A 21,532-nucleotide genomic window follows, 5' to 3' on the forward strand; every position below is an offset into this window, starting at 1 on the left:
ATCACTCCTTATGGTATAGATTATTTCAGGATGTTTCCTCACAGGTTTTTTTTTTTTGTTTGGTTTTACTGTGAATGCAGAAACATTGAATTGCAATGGTAATGGAGGCAGCAGTTAGGATGGTCTCTTGTGAAGCAGAACATGCTAAAATCCCTTCCCTGAGAGAGAGAAAGCAACTTGGTACTTGCACTTCTGGCCAACTTGAACACCAATTTATCATCTCTTCAGATTTGGAGAAACACGTATGTTCTCCTGATGACATTATATACATTGTATAAAATGTATAAAACACTTTCATCTTTATTGAGAGAAACATTTCCTCTGGATTCCTCTGGACCACTTCTCAGGATATTTACTAATCAGGTGGAATAGCTTCTCAGTGTATACTGCTTTTATATTCAAATTGAAGCAGCTAGCCAGAAATACTAAATATGTGACTCAATCAGATGCATGAGATCCTTCTCCAGCAACAAGCACAGACTATGTGGACTCTGTTCTTTGGTTTTCAGTCTGATGAATAAAAGAGAGGATAATTTTCAGTTTCTTGAAACTACTCCACATGTTCCTCTAACCCAGGTTTTTTGGCTATAACAGTATTTTTTTACTGGATTATTGATAAATGAATGGATTAATGATAAAAAAATCCACCTATATATGGACTTCAGCACAATGGGGATTTGGTCAGGGTACATAAAGGCATCCTGGATTTCTCTCCTATGTTAAATGTCAGTCCAAAGTAATTTCTCCCACTTCAGGGATTTTGTGGTAATCTTGAGAGAAATTTAGCATAAAGCATTGCTGGATTTAGGGAACAGAGTTACTGGCCTTAAGTTACCAGTATACTTCATAAAAATTTTTAATTCTTCTAGAAAATGTAGCATAATGCAATCTGTCAGATTTTTCCAATCCTAATGATTCTCTCAGTTGTGCATGCACCTCTTTTTCTGATTCATAGTAGGTAGATCAACTACCTCATGCCTGCTAAAGACTTCCCTGAGGAAGATGAAGTGACTTTGGGTCATTTTACTTTTTGAAAACTGTCTTTGGGCCATTTTACTTTTTCAGTCAGCTGGACTCTGCTTGGCAATGAGTAAACTTCAGAGAATTCCACATTTACGGAACTATTCAGCACTAATTCCAAAACCAATTAATTCAAGCAAGGTCACATTGGATGAGGAAGTTTTCAATTAGAACTCCTACAATTACTCAGAATGCCTGAGGAATTGCAGGTTTCCCTTCTCCAGACTTCAAGCTATTTTCAGCTTTCCATTTTCAAATAAAGGGCTACATAAGGTGAATTTTTACAGCCCATGTTTGATATTTAGCCACAAAACTCTCATGGTCAGTGAACTGATTGCATAATCATTACTTACAAAAATAAACAGATGAGAATATTATATTTCATAGAGAAATTGTACTGTTCCATAGCATGGCTACCCCTCCAAACCCTAAAAGGACTGATTCACTGGTTGCTATCTGAACACTAATAACATTAGTTATTGTTTTAAGGTTTTACTGGTTTGTCAGGTTTTTTTGCCACATATGAGGATACCAAAGGTGGGGAAAAGCCATGGTGCTTTGACACATATCACATACATATGACACCTCTCCCATGAGAAAACATAAATGTTGGGACTGTTGAGCTTGGGAAAGAAAAAACTCAGAAGGAATTTTATAAATGTATATAAATATAAAAAATGAGGGAAAAAAGCTCTTCGGTTCTTAAAACAAAAATCATTTATGAGTAACAGATGTGTGATTTTCTTTTATTTCCTCAAGTATGAGATACTTCATCCAGGTGGCTGTTTGGACCTTCTAAATCTGATGCACTATGGCTAGGAAAACCCAGCCAAATGGGGGAAAACTTATGCATGAAGTAACATCCCCACAATTTCTGTTCTTTCTATAGAAATAAATAGTCTGAGAGGATTTTACTGGTATCCATTGCTAAGTAATGGCTAGCAGTGGAATCCACAACAGATATGTTTAAAAACACAAAGCATTGAGTTCAAATAAGATACAGAAGGTTGTGTTCTCAATCATAATTTAGTATGTTGACTTTCCTTAATTACTGTTGGGGCTCTATGGAATTATCTGACACTCTAACTCTCTGCAGGAAACACCATCTATCTCTTGGAGCATTTGGGCATCCTGAGTTAATCCTTTGATGCTGTGCCGACTTGTGTTCCTACACTGTGAGAATAAATCTTATCCTAACAAATGATGAACCCAGTTCTACACTTGAACACACACACATAATTTTCATTGCTCTGGGTGTATCTGGAGAGCATAATTAGTCTTTAATTTTTTTTACATATTGAAGTTTTGCTGCTGTGCTGACACTGCTGTTCAAGAGCAGCTCTACATGGTAGAAAGTCACTAGGATGAAGGTGACACAAACACTTTGGTTCAAGGACTTTGACAAGAGGGCCAAGGAGCTGTCACAGCTGTTCACAACTCTGGGACTCCTGGAGATGGAGTAAGGCTGTGCTAATCAGGGCTGCCTGGCCTCCTCAAGCTGATGAGGCATGAAAGCAGTTGGAGCAGTAGCCAGGAGCTTTTCATAATTTTCATTCTCCCTGGTGCAGATTATCTTCAGAGTCAAAGATAAAAATGAAGTCACTGCCTTCCCTCTATGGTTAGTTTAAAAATGTGTAATGATTGTTTCTCTCTTGCTCCTGCTGTTCTGTGCTTGACAAAATTCCTCCATACCCACTGGATTTGCCAGACATCTGCTTCTTTTTTTATTAAAAAGGATACCTATGCTGCCTCCCCTGGCAAAATTTGGCTTCAAAGCTGTTCTGTTCAAAGAGTTTTCTAAGCTATGTTTTCTTTATGGTATTATATGGTTAAAAAAGAAGTAGAATTTATAAGAAAAATGTAACATGCAAGGAAGGTGATTCACTGCTCAGTTTTAAACCTTCCTGATGTGTTAGAAGCTGACAGTGGCAGATGTAAATCTCAGCCCAGCTATTTACCCTGAGGTTGCCAGAGGGCTTTGTGTGTGCAGCTGAGGGAAGCACACAGGGTTGGTGACCCTGGAAGCACCAGTTCATTGTGCTTCCTTGCAGTGAAAAAGAAGGAAGGACTCTGCCTGTGCTTCTCCTCCTGGGAAAAAAAAAATAACCTCCAAGGAGTCTTTTCAGAAGCTCTGCATGTGTTCAGTCCTGGGTTTTGTTGAATGTGTGTGTGTCAGGAGCCATAATGATGATATGTGTACTGGAACTACATTCCTGGCTGTGCTAGCTATACAAACATCATTGGATCCATTTCTGCATCAGGAAACTTATTCAGACTCAGGTCTATCCTAGAATGACAACTGATAAACCTGATACTCAAAACATCCTGGAAAAGATTTTTTCCAGACCATCAGAGAAAATAAAGACACCAAAATTGGTGACATTCCTAGGGCATAACCTGACAGAATTAGCCTTTGACCAGACAGGTTAGTTGAATTGCATTGGGTTAACCTCCAGGTCAAGTCAACTAAACATAGATGCTTTTGTGCAATCTAGTTGTCTAAGTTCCCATGACAACAAACTCTGGTTAGTTCAGAGACAATTGACTGGTACCATTTGAGACATCCATACAGGACCTAGAAGAGAATTGCATCATTCTAGACAAGAAACTGTTGGGAAGAAGGCTTTGGTACCTATGTTTTGGTGAGTTTGACTCAGACTGAATACAGTGTATGGATGCTATTGTGCACCAACACAGAATCAACAAACCTCAACCTACACTGAGGTGTTTTACTGTCAATGAACAGCACTTTGATTAGTCTTGACAAAGTCTTGCTTGCTGTAAGGCCAAGGTTCAGTCTCAGTATATAGTCCATTAAAATATACCCACTGGAAACCACAAATACCAGAGTAATCCCAACAGCACACTGCTACTCCTCAAGGGCAACTAGGGGACACCCAGGGTTCTGGAAGATAGCTTGAAGTGAGGAACCTATCACTTGGCTTTCTGAGAATGAGAACAGCCTATCAAGGACACATCAATGAGTCATGAATTTTATATGCATTTCTTTACCTTTTCGGACATTTCTGTGTCCAGAAAAAACATGTATTTCCACACTCTGTCTCCTTCCCCCAGTCCAAGAAATTATACAAATTTCAGTCATAAAAGTTCATCTCATGTGATACATTTATCTAAAATGTATGTTTCAAAGGCAATCACTTTAATTCCCCATTATATCCAGTGGATATCTATGTTCTTTATAACTTGTACCATCTATGACAGAAGTGGTCCTCTGGACATCACTGTTTCTCTCTGTTGTCTATTAAAATAGTCTACAATGATGGCATTGCATAGCTAGCTAACTTCCATTAATCTAACGCAAAAGTTAAACCTATTCAAATTGCATTATAGGATGAAAACTAAGGTTAAACTTGGGTCCCACTGAAAACAAGGATAACTGAGAGAACCTAAAATCTGAGAGATAAAACACAACAGCATCATTTTCTACACCTAAATACAGGGACGGAAGCCTGCAAGTAGCTTTTTTAGTTTCAACTGGTTTTGACACTGGTTTTGACATTCATATTTACTCCATCTGCTTCTTGGTTAAAATGGTTATTGGATTTGACAAAAAAGTGCTCTCTGATTTGTGTCCAGACTTGTAATCTCTGTGGATTAAATTAATTGTTTAAAGGTACTAAATTGCATTTGTTTAAAATATTTAGTAATCACTTATGTTCCTTAATGTCAGATTATCATAATATAGTGATAAAATTATGCAACATTTCCTTAAGGGTAAGTAAGCTAATTGTTTTTCTCATCCTACTTGTCTTAAAATTCCTTACTGTAAATTGAATAAAATGACAAGCGACACATAGTTACTGTAAGAAAGAGACTAGAAAATAGAAAAGTAAAACCAATTATAAGCCTACATAATATATTCATGAGGGGGTTTAGGAGGCTGATGGAAATTAATTTAACTGAGTGAGAAGGGTACATAGGAGTTTAAGAAGAAATTTTAATGAAAAACATTTTCTTTTTTTTTTTTTAATTTCAATGTGAAAAGAGTAGCACAAGAAGAGTGATTCTCAGTGTTTGGAACTTTCTTTTCTTTGTCTCTTTCTGTGTTGACAATGTGACAAATGCAATCTGTATTCCTGAAAAGCTGCACATGTATTTTGGAAATGAAATATAGTTAAAGGAACATTTTTCCTTCCTGTATTTGAAAAACTGAGATGGTGTTTTCTAATGCAACTTCAGTATTTTGGAGGCACATAGGAACTGTTTAGAAGAGCAGTACAGCTGTCAGCACTTTGCCATGTCATCTACAGGATACTGGTTAGGCTATAATTTCTTACTAATTAACTGATCTAAAATAAGAACCCTTTGTAAGCAGTCCATCAGAAATCTATGAGGTTTGTGTTGCCCACATCTCTGTTAATTTTAGCAAAGGCCTACACTTTTTGATCTTGATGTCTTGTTTGATTTGCATTTCTGTTTTGAGACTAACATTAATTACACTGTCAAAACATATTTATCATTTATGTAACATGGAGCTGCCTACAGACCTAAGTTTTCTCAATATGGAGGTAACATCTTGTGCACAGAATTATTTGATTAGAGTAATTGCTTTTATACATTTCTTCTCCAGGGAGACTGTATTGGCTCCAGCTTTTTGCAAATTTAGTGGTAACATTTCCTCTTAATTGTTAGTTTCCTGTACAAAATCAGATAGATGTACAGAACTAAAAGGATCTACTCTGAATATCGCGGCTGACCGGTTGCACACACAGATTTTTTTTTTAAAAAAAAAACCACATCCAGTAATTTTGCCTCAACAAAATAATTTTTAATTGAGGTTATGTGTCGTACTAATGATTTCAGTAGTTTTTTAAAGTGCTGCACAGATTCTGTTTATCAGAGAGATGTCAAAGACAAGTGCTGCTTAAAAAAAAAAAGTTTTTTAATATGTAATTTATTTGGCAGCGGTGTCTCAGTGATGAGCTCTTTTGAAAAACTTTTTTAAAAATTGTATATAGGCAGCACAATTCTGGTCTGTGCCAATAATATGTTAATATAATGGTCCAGATCCTGAGATGGTATGAATTGGAGACTGGTTCCACTGACTTCAATATCAACATTTTCAGTGGGATTAACAGCATGGTCTAATCAACTGCTTCAAACTGGTAATTTAATTTAAAAAATTACAGAAATACAGAAGGTTTGCTTTTCATGCCTGTCTGGAGTTAAAAAGATACCTTGGGCGAAGCTGGTACTGGCTGCTATATAGTAGCTTGAGCAGAAGGGATCAAGGTGCAGGAAATTAGGTTTCAGCCACTACTGCAGGGAAATTCCACTCAGATTTGCTTCACCATCCAGCTCCCAGGGATATGGAGCAGAGGAGATGAAGCTCCCACCTTTCCAATGAACGCTGGTAACAAAGGACAGGAGAGGTTATATCCCAGTGCAAACCAGTGTGTCACAGGAACAGAGCTTTTGGCTGGAGTTTTTCTCACCCCTTTGGGCATTTCACAGCACCATAGAACCATTAAGATTGGGTAAAACCTCCAAGGTCATCAAGTCCAACCTTTGACTGACCACCACTATGTCAACTAAATCAAGTGAACACTGCCAGTCATGGTAACTGTCAAAATTAGCTGTCCTAATTTGAGCTGGTTGTCCTTGATTGTCTTTATGGTTGACAGAGAAAAGCATAGGATGATTCATTTCCTGGTAAAATAAGCATCTAAAATGGGCAAGAATTGCCCCAGAATTGCTTATTTTTCTCACAGTAATTCTAGAAGTGATTGGACAGCTATCTTGGACCTGGATGACTGGGTTTTTATCAGCAACTGATGTGAGGTGAGATGGATTCCCACGTATAGTTCCCAAAAACTGTCTTGAAGTTCTGATGTAATTCACTGTTATTAAAAGACCCTACTTAAAATACTGGCTCGGGATAAATGCAACATTTTGCCCCCACAGACTATGCCAACATGAGACTACCAATTAACATCTGACTTTAGGGTGTAACAAATATCCAGGTTTACTTAATCACAAGATGTGGAAAATGATCCAACAGGAAAAAAGGTTGCAAAGTTATAGATGTATACTACCCAGACAATGATTTCAGGTTTAAATAAAGTGCAGCCCATCATATAAACTGTGCTGATAAAAATCATCTGGGTGTAAGCAGTCTTTCAAAAAAATCTCATAAAAATATCACTGTGATATTTTTATATCATATATATATATATATATATATATATATATATATATATCACTGTTTCTTACTGTTTAATCTCAAAAGGGAGAAACAGGGTCTTTTCACAGATACCCAGACTCTAGAGTCTCTCTCTAATGAGAAGCTCTCTGGTCTCTTTATGGGCTAGGATTCATCATGGAGGCCTGAATGAGAAAAGGGAAGAAGCAGAAAGATAGGTTAACAACTAAAGCATCTCTCTGATTATGTTAGAGAGAAATTTATTCAGAATTTAATTAAAGAAGTTAATTTAATTAAAACCAAAATTATCTCTTGAATTTGAATCACAGTATGACAGTGGTAAGTTTTAATGACTGCTTTTGCAAGGTTTGAATATTCTTACAATTAAAAAAACTCCCTCTCAACAACCTTTAAAATGGAGAAACTCTTGAATATAGAAAGCCCTCAGAAATTACAGGATCTTTCACCACCAGAACAGCAAGCAAAGGTGTGGACCTTCCAGGGAGCACCAAAGGAAAGGGCTGGAGAAGCCTGGACTGTATGGGACATGGTTCCCTTGCCTGCCCTACACTCACATACAGACAGTATTTCAATTTAAGTACAAGTGGGTGTTTAGAGGAGCACTCTGAGGAACCTGATTTACATTCAGGTGCCTGTCTAGGGTCAGGTAATGGAGCAAATTGCTCTTTTCTTCTGTGCAGCCTGAGTACATAGTGCTTCAGCAATGAAAGGAGAAAGAAGAGACTCCAATCAGCAGTGTAGGTTTTGAGGTAGTCACTGAGGGCACACATTGAAAATGGCAAGCTTGGGTCCAAACAGACTGATTTACTGATTTACTTGGATCCAAACAGTCTGATTCAACCTTTTCCTCATCATTCTAACAGTTCCATTTTTTTTTATTAAATACCGGAGGCTATACATGTTACAAAAAGCATTTTGAAATCTTTTTGTTACCACTGAACTTTAAAGGTATAACTGATTCAAGAAGGATACCCCTTACTAATGTTTCAGAATTTGACCAAGAAAAGCAGATTATTTTGTAGAATTAAACTGGCCTGTTTGGTACTACAGTCTGCTTTTAATGATGTTTGGAATCAGAGACTTATGTAGATGGAAGATGAAAAGAGGCATATATAAAAAGATGTGTCCCAACTCCCTCTCTTTTAAATGGGGACTTGTATTCTTATTTTTTACATCCATGACTCGTTAGAAAAATCATCAAATAATTAATTCTTTTTGTGAGAAATAAACTCTTTTAGTGTCTGTGGTTTTTCTTTTCTCAAAAGTCCCCTTTGATCTCTTAATGTTCTTTTAATGATCATTATTCTGTGTTTTGAGAAGTAACTGTTAGACATCCATATATACATTTTTATTTTAGGAGTAACTCAGAATTTCTAATGACCATGATGGAGAATAGTGAAGAGATTTCAGGGCATTTCAGGGACAGTCATGTTAGCTGGAACTTCCAAAACCTTTGGCTAAAACAACGTACACTAAAGACTATTCCAAAAACTGAGTACTCTTTTGATACAGGGTTAGATTTGATTGTTGCCTTTCATTATCAGAAGGCCTCTTTTTCCTCTTCTGAAATAATTTCAGGGTTGGTGTTGACTTTCCCCGTGCAAAGCAGAAGATCTAGCTCCAGCCTGGGCATCTGCATTGTGTTTCTCCTGGTGCTGTGGCTGCTCAGAGGAGCCCTGAGTGCCTGCAGCAGCAGCCCCTGGGACCTCTGCCTCCAGGGCAGCTCCCAGCTCCCTGCAGAGCGATTATCCTCCTTCTGGATAAACCTCCCTACAAAACAGAAAATCCAGTTTACTCCTGCCACAGCCATTTCCTTTAATTGATGGTGCTTTCATGTAAATCCATCACCCAGCTAATTTTGTGATCGCAGCCTAAATAATGTTATTTTGACTAAGTGCTTAATGGTTACATCGATTTGTAAAAACCCCTCAGGTGATTCTGTCTTGCAAATGGAACAAAAGTGGTGATTTATTAAAAGGCTGCCTTTTGAAAGGTGTTCTGAATGTCACCCACAGCCACTGCTATTTCATCAAATAGATCACATTTCTCCTACTGCCTTGTGTCTGTGAAGGTCTATGGCTAACCTGAAGTTATGTCTAAATTGACTTATTTTAGTAATTTTATTTCTAGTATAAACTTTGTTGGCACTGGAATATGGCTGGAATAATTCATTTCTATGGCTGTATGAACAGTAACTTTTAGCAAGTTTAGACAAGTACAGTGTAGATTAAGAGGGATATTCTGCTTCCAGCTGTATCACTTAAACTGTTGCTCATAAATGATCAGGAAATCTTCCTTGTATTTCTACTGTGTGTATCCAAACCACCAAACTTCCAGTTCTCCAGTGCTGGAATCATCTTCCTGGCTACTCAGTAGTATTGCCATAGTGCCTGATATTCTGGTTGTGATTGATGCTGCCTGCCTGGCATCACAGAGCACATAAAACAGTTAATGTGGTTTACAGAACAGGTCATTCATAGCCACCTCTGTGCCAAACTCAGCACTGGTAGGCAGTCTTGTGCATGTGAGGGTCTGGCACTTAGGATACCAATTCTTACAAAACTAATTTGATATTTTACACTTTTCCTGACTAGGTGAGAAATTAATGCATGTTATGCTGCATTGTTACAGCACAGAACCATTTTGTTTATTCTCCATTTCTCTAAATGCCCTTCCTTAAAGGAAAATCTAGTGGAGCCAATTGCACATATTTATGTTGAAGTGAGGCAAGTACCCAAGCAGTTAATACTTTGATTCAAATAGGAATCTGAAATACCCATATGGTTTAGAATTAGAACAGCTTGTCACCATTTTTGTAATTTTTGATTCATTATTATAAGCTAATAGAAGGAGACAAAATGTATGTTCAGAACTTTAAAAAAATATTTTTCCCACTTTATTAAATTAGGCAAAAAATAAATTCTGCTTTTTATATCAAGATAGCCTTTGAATACAACTGGAAAGAAAATTTTAGTTTCTTTTTCTAGTTTATTCATAAAAAGACATATTTATGTCTTGTGCCATCTGCTTTATTTTTCCTTGCATTTCAGAGCAGCTATAGATTTTGCAAACTGATTAACAGCATTGCAGAGGCCTGTTGCTTTTACTTTGATTGAACCTCATTGCTCAGCAGCAGGACTGGAAAGAGAAATATCAGGAATATTCAGGATATGCAGACTAAAACCACTAAAAAATTAAAGAAATCAGAAAACTAAAGAATTCAGAAATCTTTGGTCAGCACTAGAAACAACAGGAGATTATCCTGGACTGACGTTTTACATGTCCAAACATGGAGCAGGTCTCTGGCGTCTGCTCAAGTGCACAATTTGAATCTGTCTGAAGCCATCCTGTGCCAGCTCTGCCCTCCTGGGGCTCTTCCACAGGCCTGCCTCATGCTGGGTCTCATCTCCTGCTGTGGTGCTGCCTCTGATGCTCAGCTTGTCTGCACTGAAGTCAAGACTTCTCCATCCCAGTCCTGTTCCAGTTCTAGTTTCAGCACCAGTGCCCTGTGGAGCCATGGGGCACTGTCCTCAGCCAGTGCTCTGCACCCCAGGACTGCTGCCCAGCACCAACCCTCTCTGTGGGGCCAGCAAAGTCCTCCAGAGCTCTGAGTTTGCAGAATGATGACTAAAACTGGGGAAGACACAAAGCAGTGCTAAGGAGGTTTTATATGCTTGCTTTGGACTAATAACTACTAAGGCAAATAAAATGTACAGGGTAGAGAATGGTGCAAAGGTGGCAGGAGACCCTGTCCATCAGCAGAAGCAGATGATAAATAAAAAGTTCATTTTCAGTTAGGAGCAGGAAATGTTTCTTCCCATATATGATGTGTTGCATTTACAATTGCCAGGACCAAGAACCAGACATGATAGAAAAGGGTTATTGTTGATACTATTCCCAGATGCCATTGCTAATGGAAACAATTTGCAAGTGAATAAAGTTTCATGCTTCAGACCTTAAGGCAATACTTATTTATTAGAGATCTAAACCCAAACATGAACAGTAAACTGTGGATTACTGTGTTACTTTCTCCTTTAACAGGACCCTAATCTGTTATGTAGCTGTCTCTTAAGTCACCAACACATGCCAGGTTATCCCATTTAATTCACTAGAACCACTAGAATTATTAAAGCAAATAGAATTTGGTAGCAAGATTTGACTCTCAAATGCAGGTCTCTATCCTCTTACTTGATTTTGTTAGTCTCCAATTAGTCCCAGATTTCTGTCTCTGAAACTGTTATTCCAGATACAACTCATTAACAGTGTAGAGATGGATTTTTTTTCATTCCCTGTTCAATATTTGATCTCTGTGACTGTATAGGAATTAATTGAATTTCTTCCTGCCATATTTCACTGTAAAAATGTAGCCAGTTTCCCACAAACTTCTAGTCTACTGGAAGTTTCTTCTACTTGTTCCAAGAACATCTGTGGGATTTTTAATTTCTGTTTAGTATTCACAATCAAATGCTTGCCAGAACACTGCAGTTACTCTAATACCTGGTGGCTTTAAATCATGTCACTCCACTGAAATAATCAGACTTTTTTAGAATAAAATATTCAATCCTAGGGGGAGAAAAAAAAGGGGGGAAGAAAAAAAGGCAAGAAATTGTTTTGGTTTTGCCACAGGAAGAATTTTTCTTTTTCAGAAATGTAAATGAAGATTAAGTCAGCTAAGAAGGGCTGCAACAGCAGTTTAACATTTATATTCATTAGACAGAGAAGTGATCTGCTGCTCAAGTAGTAGGGATATACCTGCTTGTGATGTTTCATTATCACATTAACCATATGTTTCATTATTCACTGCTATTCTTTTACATGAAGACAGATGTAAAAACAGTAAAGTAGTTATCACAGTGATAACCTGTCTTATGTTACAGGTAAAATTGGCTTCCTGTGCTGGATATTGTTCACCCTATTTCACCCCATTTTCTCTATTTATGTTTCCCAGCATGTTGATCAGTTGCATCTAAATTTGCAGAGTGGGGGAGCAGTATTATGGCAACTCTCTTAGTGGAAACATTCCTCAGACCCACTACTTGAGTTCATTAGACACTGTCTTAATTTCCAAGATTTACAGCCTCCCCCTTCTTCTGTGAACTTTCTGTACTCCCTAAAGCATCTGAAAAATACTGAGGTTTTTTTCTTCTTAATTGCTGGTGACAAAATTGACAGGAGATGACTGGTGATAGGACAACAAAATTGCACTTCAAAAAAAGCACAGTCTCAGATACTGAAGAGCATGTTTCATGTGTTTTACATGTTTCACTCTGTTTGAGTAATTTAGCTCAGAGCAAGGCTCTAAATCTCTACCAGAATTGAGCGGCATCAATAGTAATTCAAAATGTTCTTTAAATGGAAGTTTTCTTTCCTAGCTCAGGCTTTCTCTCTTTTATGTATGATATCACTTTAATTTATGATTTTCAAGAGTCAACATTTAAGAGTCACTTTCTCTAGACCCACTGTTCACACAGACTAGCCTGGTGATACAGGTTCAGCAGTCCAAGGTGTTAATTCCCAAGCTGATCTCTACATTCCAGATAGCTGCAACATGGCCTTATATAAAAAGGAGAGGCTGACTTCATTGCTCATCAGCCCCTACTGGTGTAACGAGGAGAGGAACTCTTACAGAACCTTTTTTGGACTCAAGTAACCCCAATTCCAAGGTTACCTGAGTAACTGCTGCAATGTCAATCCATTAGTAACACCAGACAAAGGCAAGCTTACTCCTGTAACTATACAAGAAGTGAATTGGACTTGGTTTCTCCATACAGGAAGAAAGATATACCACAATTCCTTTTTTTTAATCAGCTGCTAATTTTATGAATTATGATTGTATGTGCTTTGGGGAAAATACTCTTCAACAGCAGAAATACTCTTATTAGTACCAAAAAAAAGTGAAAAAGTGTTTAGTGGGCTTAGACAATTAGAAAATTCAGCTCTGTGATATTAATGATTAAATATTAATATCTTTGAAATTTTTAAAATTTTGTAAGGATGAAGTATTGGCACAGTTCTGCATCTGTAGAGTTTTATTGGATGTTTGTTGAGCCTTATGCTGGAAGATGGAATCTATGTTAAACCAGCTTCAGAACTGCTCTGCTCATCAAAGTCTTAATAGCTTTGCATATATTAGAATATTTTTAACATGCCTTGAATTTTCTTTTATTAATGGTATTGAAAAAATTTTAAAATATATGCTTCTTGCACAAATAAGTAGCCAACCTTGCCTAATTCCAACCAGTGTAGCTGGCAGGATTTTAAGAGGTTATAGTGTGGCAAACCATAAAGTAGTGTGGTATACCACAAAGCTCACAGTTCAGACAATAAGAACAGGGAAAAAAAAATCTTCCTTTATTCCTTTTATGAGCTTTATCCCTTAATCTCAGAAGCCTCAGTGTGTTCTTACCCAGCACAAGTTTTAACACACATATCCTTGCAAACTCTCTTTCATCTTCACTGTAATTTGGGACTCTCATTTCCACCCTTTCCTTCTTCCTTGTTGAAATAAAATCTTTCTATGGATAGCCATCTGATTCTGAGTGACACTTTCAAATAACAGTGAGGTTGATGAAGAGTACTACATTACACCATCATAATTTTTAAATAGCACAATCTTAGGGTAATTTCTGTTGTCAAGTTTCCATCAGATTAATCTTGATTTCTCTCTTTCCTTTTTTCTTTCTCTTTTTCTTTCTGCTTATTTTTCTTTTTTTTTCTTTTAATTTTTCCCATAGCTGTAACTTATACAAGTTACAAGAAAACACCACCGCCAGTACCCCCTCGCACCACTTCCAAGCCGCTGATCTCCGTGACGGCGCAGAGCAGCACAGAGTCCACGCAGGACGCGTACCACGACGGCCGGGCCCAGAGGATATCCCCGTGGCCGCAGGACGGGCGAGCCATGTACAACTCCACCGACAGCCTGGACAGCAACAAGGCCATGAACCTGGCCCTGGAGACAGCGGCTGCCCAGCGCCACGCGGCCGAGAGCCAGAGCACCTCCATACGCACCAGTGACAAGGCCATCCTCGTGACAAAAGCAGAGGAGTTCCTCAAGAGTCGCCGCTCCTCTATAGGGATCCAGGTAGTCTATCATATACACCTGTATTCCTTGTCTTCTTCCTGTAAATAGCATAGAGTGAGTCATTCAGCTTCACTAGCTCTGATAATCTCCCAAACAACCCCTGGCTGCTTAGCAGTAATTGCAATTCACATCATGGCTGTGCAGAAAAGTCTTCAGCTAATGCACTGTACATGGGAGACAATGAATGAATAAATCTCCAGGGAGGTTACCTGTCATTAACACTTGATATGAAAATTATACTGCAGAGCTACAGGTGAACAGCATGTTCATCTCCTTCCCTCCGTGAATTAACAGTCCTTTTAACAGAATTTCACCAGCTTTAAAATGCTTTACTGTACTTTTTCCATTATATTTCTCTTTTGACCTTGGAAAATGAGTAAAGCCAGTCAATCTTCAAGTATTCTACCTAAAAAGAGACCCTTGCTCTTTTAGTTGTGCTGGGAAGAAGGTACCAAAAAAGATAAAGAAATGTTCTGCTGTAGATACAGCATAATTAGAGATGGCAAGTAATAAAAGAACATTAATAAACACAGTCTTTGAGCATTCTTCCATTTGTCCATCAAAACCCACAATATTTATTTCACCTGACAAAATGTGTGTCAGACTGTGGAAAGCTTAGTCAAGTTCTGTTGTTTCAGGCAAATGAAATAAGACAATTCCAAATGCAAATTTTGATTGCTATTCCTTCTGCTAAATGGTAAGTGCTAGATAGCTAGAAATGGTCATTTGTTCAAATCCCTAGGAAATACCAAGTAGTAATAAAAATTGGAAAGTTGAACTTGCAAAGAATGCGAAGTCCTTTGAGACAGCAGTGGAAGAAAATTTTGGCTTCTGTTCTGCTGAATATCCCCTTTTACATGACTGGGTTCACTTTTGCACTTACTTTTGCTAGATTAGCTACAGAGAAACTGACATTTATTTTGACATAGGTATTGTGGAGACAGCAACATAGATCTTGAGAAGGTAATCATCCATGTAAAAACGCCCAGTGAGTGGCTGTATATTAGAAATATACAAGAATATAAAAGAAAGTATGTGATTTTCTTTAAAAAGTAGTAGTTGCATTTCCATTAATTATATAATATAATCACAGAAAAGTGTTTGGGTTAAGCCTATCACAGCTGCTGATTGAACTTTACAGGTTAACATTTTAGCATGCTGTAATTTTGCTGTTCCATTATGCATTAGACTAATGGGAAGGAATCAGCTTTGCCAGAAAGCTTTGTCCATTTCCTTGACAAAAAAGTATTTGATTCTGATCCTTTGGATGCAGAAAAGTAGAATTCAATTTAACAACCATGGCAAAATAGTCAGATGCCTACTTTTAAAATGTTTTACAGAGTAATTAGTGTATCCTAAATTGTTCAGAGAAGGAGCTTGGGAGATAACACTGAAAAGTTCAAAGGAGCAGCAAAGAAATCTTTGGTACCTTTTAGCTCCTAACCTGAAACTAACTATTCAGAAAGGAATAGTATCTAGTGTTGTTCTTATCTCTCCTTTACAGCAACTGTGCACAGTGGTTATTTATCAGTGTTGGTGTCTTGATTTGGTCAGTCTTGATATTCCAGCAATTAATTCTGGAACTTTGATTACATCACTTGATCCTGTTTATAACTACAGGTGATGACCAGTACTTTTCAATGGGCCCTGACCCTTCTTTATGTGTGCTTTCATCTTTATGTGTTTAATCATATGTGCTTATTATCCACAAAAACACCTGTTTCCCTGGGGGCAGCAGATCTTCCATGGCAGCTTGCCATCTGACACTTGGACTGTAACAGTGGTCCTCAGATGCACACATGGAGAAAGGCAAATGTTGTTTGCAACAGCAAGTTTTAGAAGGGCGAGCTGTTTATTATCTTTCAAGAAATACAAACTTCTTTGTTGTACCATTTGACATTAGAAAATGTGGAATTTTCAGCAGTACGCTGAGCACATTTTAGTTGTTTGGGGTTTTTTTCAGCATTAAGCTTCAAACATCACATTAGTGAGAAAAATACATTTCTGCAGTATTTTTAAATAGGAAATACATTTTGTTATATTGCTATTGCCAAGTTTGAACAGAAAAAAACCCACAAGGTAGAATGTTCTTATTGCAAACTACACAAATAGTAATTTGTATACTCAAAGTACAGTTGCAGTATTTAATTTCTTTTAGACTTCTGTGTCCAAGTACCTTGGAAAAGGATGTTTTTTATTTGCATATTTCCTTGATTGACTAAATGACTTGTTTTCTCATTAGCATGCCATGCCAGGGTAATGCATTGAATTTGCATTTATTTGCATTAGTTAATTTGCTATCAGGATGGTTAATTTGTTCATTTTTTACTGTTCCACTCCTTTAACACATTGATGGGAGAATGTTTGCCAAGAGAGCTTCATACAGGAGCAGAGAGGAACAAAGGTACAGAGTGACCAGCGGTGCCACTGCAAGTGGAAACACAATGGACCCAGCCTAGGGCAGCTTTGAGATATATGATTTGTGCAGAGTACATGTGGTGAATAGGGGTCCTTTTGAAAAGCCCTGGCATGCTAGGAATGTGCCAATAGGGTTGGTATTCACAAGCACAGAGAGCTTGAGCTCCTAGAGAAGCACTGGAGTTACTATACATCTGTAACACCTGTCTGCAGAGACAGGGAACAGCACAGATACACTAATCCATCTCATGGTGTGTTAGCTCTATCCCTGATGGGATTTCAAACAGAAAAATAAAAGCTTTAGAAACGAAGCTTTTTCAGAAAATAGCTGGGGACTTTGGGTTTTTGGGTTGTTTTTTTTTTGTGTTTTCTTTTTTCCACTGTCATATTTAAATCAAGACAAATATTGTCAAGCATGTAAATAGGCACTGGGAAAAAATGCTGACTTATAAATTCAAATTAATTTCAAAATACTGATTTTGAGATTAAAAATTTATTCAGCAATTGAAAGAATATATGGATATAAAAAGAACAATACTCTTGTAATACTAGTAGCTCTAAACCTCCTATCTGTCTTCTATCATGACAGCAAAAGACTAATCAAAGTATGTGAATTAAAATGGAGAGTAGAGATTGTTAAGAGTAAAATAAGCACTAAATCAGAACAAGGTTGTTGCTAAGATATTTTCCAGGATTTTCCTTGCTCTTTTGCACACCCTAGTATATATGCTAATGATTAACATTTCAAATCTGCTCTACTTATAAGCCATTTCATATTAAAAGCATTGGGAATGTGAAATATATGAGAAAACATGTCAAGGAATTCCTCCTATTTATTTCAAGTCTTCAAAACATGCAGTCCTTTGTTTCTTCTCTATTTAAAAGACATCAAGGCTTCTCAAATTGAAGAGAAACCCTGGAAACAAATGAGATGGAAACAAATATTCTAAGTGTGAAGGCTGATTCACAGTCATATTTTTGGAGACAAGCCCTAATTGTAGCATAGAGAATGGACTCAGTCATCTTCATTTATCATCAGAAGATCATGCTTCAAAATACTTAGTGTGTTTTTTATAATCTCCAGAATCTACATTGAACAAATCCTTCTTATAAATTAAAGGCTATATCCAGGGAGATTAATGCAATAGCTTCCTTGCATAAGTTTTTTTGTGACAAAAGGAGATCTTCTGCATAATTTATTTTTATATATGTGTATATATATATATATATATATAGATATAATTCATGTCACAAAGTAAGAACATTGTTCATGATATTCTGCATTCTCAAACTAGAACTTCCCTTTAACACAAAGCATTTTGTACCCATAGTTAAATGTACTTAGATAGGCACCTACATTTTCTTTGCACAGTTTAGGTTATACCATCTTCATCAGTGCTCTACTTCAATGTATACACAGCAGTCAAAAGAAATATTTGCATTGATTACACAAGTGTTTGGACAATAAATGATCCAAAGCTACAGAAGTACTGTTTATTCTCCTCCTAAAATGACTGTTAGACTGTGCTTTTGTGAGAGGAGTGTATGAAGTCCTTTGCCTGGAGAAGTCAGTGAATATTTGTTGGTTCAGAGCAATTTGCTACTTAGCATTAAATGCACCAAAAAAAAGTTATCAGTGACCTCTGCTGTGTACATGATTCTCTTGCTACAATCTCATATATGCTTGACATAAATCCCATTTCTAAACTCTGGCTTGTATTTTTAGTAAAAAGTCATTTCTTAAAAGATCAGAGGAAGTTTTCAAGCTGCTTCTTTTGATAATTAGCAGCTACTGTGCCATGCCACATATTTGAGTAGTCCAGATGTTCAGCTGGGAATTAGCAGAGTGGCAAAATGGAGCTCCATGGTGAGACACAAAAAATCTCACTAGCATTAAAGTATAGGTTTATTTTGCTGGGTTTCTAAAAATTATTTTGAAAGAATGTATGTTTTTAGCTGGTTAAAATCTTCCATCAGTAAAGGAAAGCAATAGCTATTAGTACTGTAATTCTATTTGAAGTGTTTTTCCTACTTTGAAGTCACTGCATACAAATAAGGTCAGCCCCATACCTAAGAGTGGTTATCTAAATTCACAATTACGTGCACTTGATCTAGTGTCAAAAGTAGTGTTGTCTACTCTATTTTAGTCTTGTTATCACTGAGAAGTCTATGCAAGAGAGGAAGGGTGAATTATTTCCCTTCCTGTACATCATCAGAGAGATTGTTTATTAAACTCTAATTATAGAATAAATTGGTTACAGCAGTGAAAACCCATTGAGGGCAGTGAAGTCGCATGGGGAGAGATAATGTGGCCTGAAGGACTCTTACTGCTAATGCTTAGGAGAGTGAAGCAAAAGCCAACAGGTTAAAATCTGTTTTCTTATGCATTGAATATATTAACTTCAAGTCTACCTTTGAGACAGTATGCATAGAAGCTTAGACTGGATTTTTTAGGATGCTGCAATGTTATTGCAGTTGCAGTGCTCATGTTTAAGATAAAATGCCAATTTTAAGAGACTTTTTGTTCTTTTTTTGGCGATGAGAGAGGAAGCTGATTTACTCTATTAGATCTAGTCCTTTCTTCTGCTTTTGATATGACTGTCTATTTTTTCTTTCCTCTTATGTGTGAGATTCCATCAAAAGCATATAAAGATAAAATTCTTCACATTGTTTGCTTTACTGAGACTGTGGGCCAATTTGAAAATATTAAGTGTTTTATAACCCATGTAAATATTAAAACAATAATGAATCAAGGACTATAATAACAGATTTAGTGAAAGTTATTTGAGTTTCAAGAGTCACATAATCAAACCAAATGTATTACTTTTATCCTCTGCTCATTTGAGTTTAGCCTGGCCAATCAGATGAAAGAGTTTCCTGCTGTTTTCTAGTAGGAGTCTTTATAATATCTGTCATACAGCAATGCAATTTGTTTGTTCATTTTTTTTCTTTATGATTGCAAATTACTGTCTTATTTTCCACTTTTGCTTGTCTTGGTATTTGCCTCCATTTTACATTTTGCTGGTTGTTACAATATTTGCAATGCTAGATTTTGCCTGCACATGCACACAGACACACACAAAAATTGGCATTCTCCTGCTGTTACAAGGCATAGTGAGAAAATGAAAGCATTAAAATACCAAGGCAATCATCAGGTCGTTTATTTAGTGTCAGTCTTGGCAAGCTGGAGGGAAGGACAAATTGGCAAGACTTTATATCTAGAGATAAGTAATATAATTTTTATTTTGACACCTGGATCATCATTTTTCTGATAATTTTTTGGAATAAAATTTTAGAGTGTATTACTTCATTTGTGCCTGTGAATTTTAGGTATCAATTGCATATTGCGTAAATTACTCAGGATTATATCTCCAGGTGAAATGCCAGTAAGTAAATACTTGAAAACAGACCAATAAAAACCTTTTTCTCCATGTGTTGCATCAATAGAAAGATACCAAACCATTCCAAATAAAGGTAAGATAAATCTGCCTCCACATATCAGAAGCAGAGTTCAAAAGAAGACCTGCTATTTCTTACTAAACCAGACAATGTAGCTGGCAAAAACAGGTATGTTTTTGATATGCAATAATGAAGAAGGGTGTGTGTTACAAGTCTGCCTGCTTTGTTGCAGAAAAAATTGATGGCCCAATTGATGTTCTCTGTAGGGGCCTTTCCTTGTTTATGTCTTTGGATCATCATGTTTCCAACAACACTATGTCTGAGCTGCTGAGCATCTCCATGGAAAGCTAGTCTATTCTCTGTCCATTGGCTGTTGCTCACCCCCAGCCTTACCCTATTTCTGTGTTCAGGAATGGTTATCCTAAGGATATCACTCTTTGAAGGAAGTGCAGTTCTTTGGAATGGGCTGAAGGCAAAGACTGACATGTGAGGAGACATCAGCTTGGCTTCATCTCTTTGGCTTTGTCTCAGGTCTGAACTGGCCACAATGTCCTGTCCTTCAGTGCTGAGCCATGTGAGTGAGCAGAAGGCCCTGATAAACCCTTTGCTCCCACCTGCTCAACCTCTTCAATCTGGCCACCCACAAACCTCTTTTCCCTTGTCAAACCTTAAGGCTTGTAACCCTGTGGAGCCTGTGCCTACATCACTGACACCATCATCCAGAGTTGCAGTTCAGTTGAACAAGTTCAAGGAACTTGATTAACAAGTGGAAGTAATAAGAAATTACTATGGTCTTTTCCTTTGGACCCAGTCCAACAGAATAATAAAATAGAATTGAATTATGGAATAATTTGGATTGGAAGAGACTTTAAAGATCTAGTTACAGCCCCTGTCCATGGGCAAGAACATCTTTCACTAGACCAGGGACCTCAGGGTCCCATCCAAGTTGGCCTCAAACATACTTCCAGGGATAAGGTATCCACAACTCTGGGCAATCTGTTCCTAGATTATGTGATTTAACTCAGACTGACTGGTTGCTTTGGGATGAACCCCAGTACCACAGCTCTTAGCAACAGTTTAGACTTCCTCATCACTCCAATTGTTGTTATGGATTTTAACATCAAACTACATCTTCCAGAAAATGTTTCCCCCCCATTGGACATCATCTCTAGCACTCCTACAGGTGCAACCAGAAGACACAGTCTAAGTATTTTTTTGTTATCTGCTCTTATTCACTCCACAGTCACAGAGCAGGTCAGGTTGGAAGAGACTACAATGGGTCATCTGGTCCAACCTCCCTACTAAAGCAGGGTGACCCCAGAGCACACTGCGCAGGAGTGTATCCAGATGGTTCTTGAACATCACCAGGGAAGACGATGCCACAGCCTCTCTGAGCAATCTGCTCCAGTGCTTGGTCACTCACACTG

The 21,532-nt window shown here is 37.4% G+C and overlaps 1 protein-coding gene across 22 annotated transcripts in view; it reads left to right on the forward strand.

The window, feature by feature from the left end:
• The window catches only part of DLGAP2 (DLG associated protein 2), a 455,914-nt gene that overhangs the window by 408,043 nt on the left and 26,339 nt on the right, over positions 1-21,532 (forward strand). For all 22 annotated transcript variants that reach the window (XM_036380773.2, XM_054514363.1, XM_036380774.2 and 19 more), the window contains one exon: positions 13,939-14,288. In XM_036380773.2, coding sequence (XP_036236666.1) covers positions 13,939-14,288 — 350 coding nt within the window. The remainder of the gene's footprint in view (positions 1-13,938; positions 14,289-21,532) is intronic.

This window comes from Molothrus ater, chromosome 3, assembly GCF_012460135.2.
Source record: "Molothrus ater isolate BHLD 08-10-18 breed brown headed cowbird chromosome 3, BPBGC_Mater_1.1, whole genome shotgun sequence".
In the NCBI taxonomy this organism is placed as follows: Eukaryota; Metazoa; Chordata; class Aves; order Passeriformes; family Icteridae; genus Molothrus; species Molothrus ater.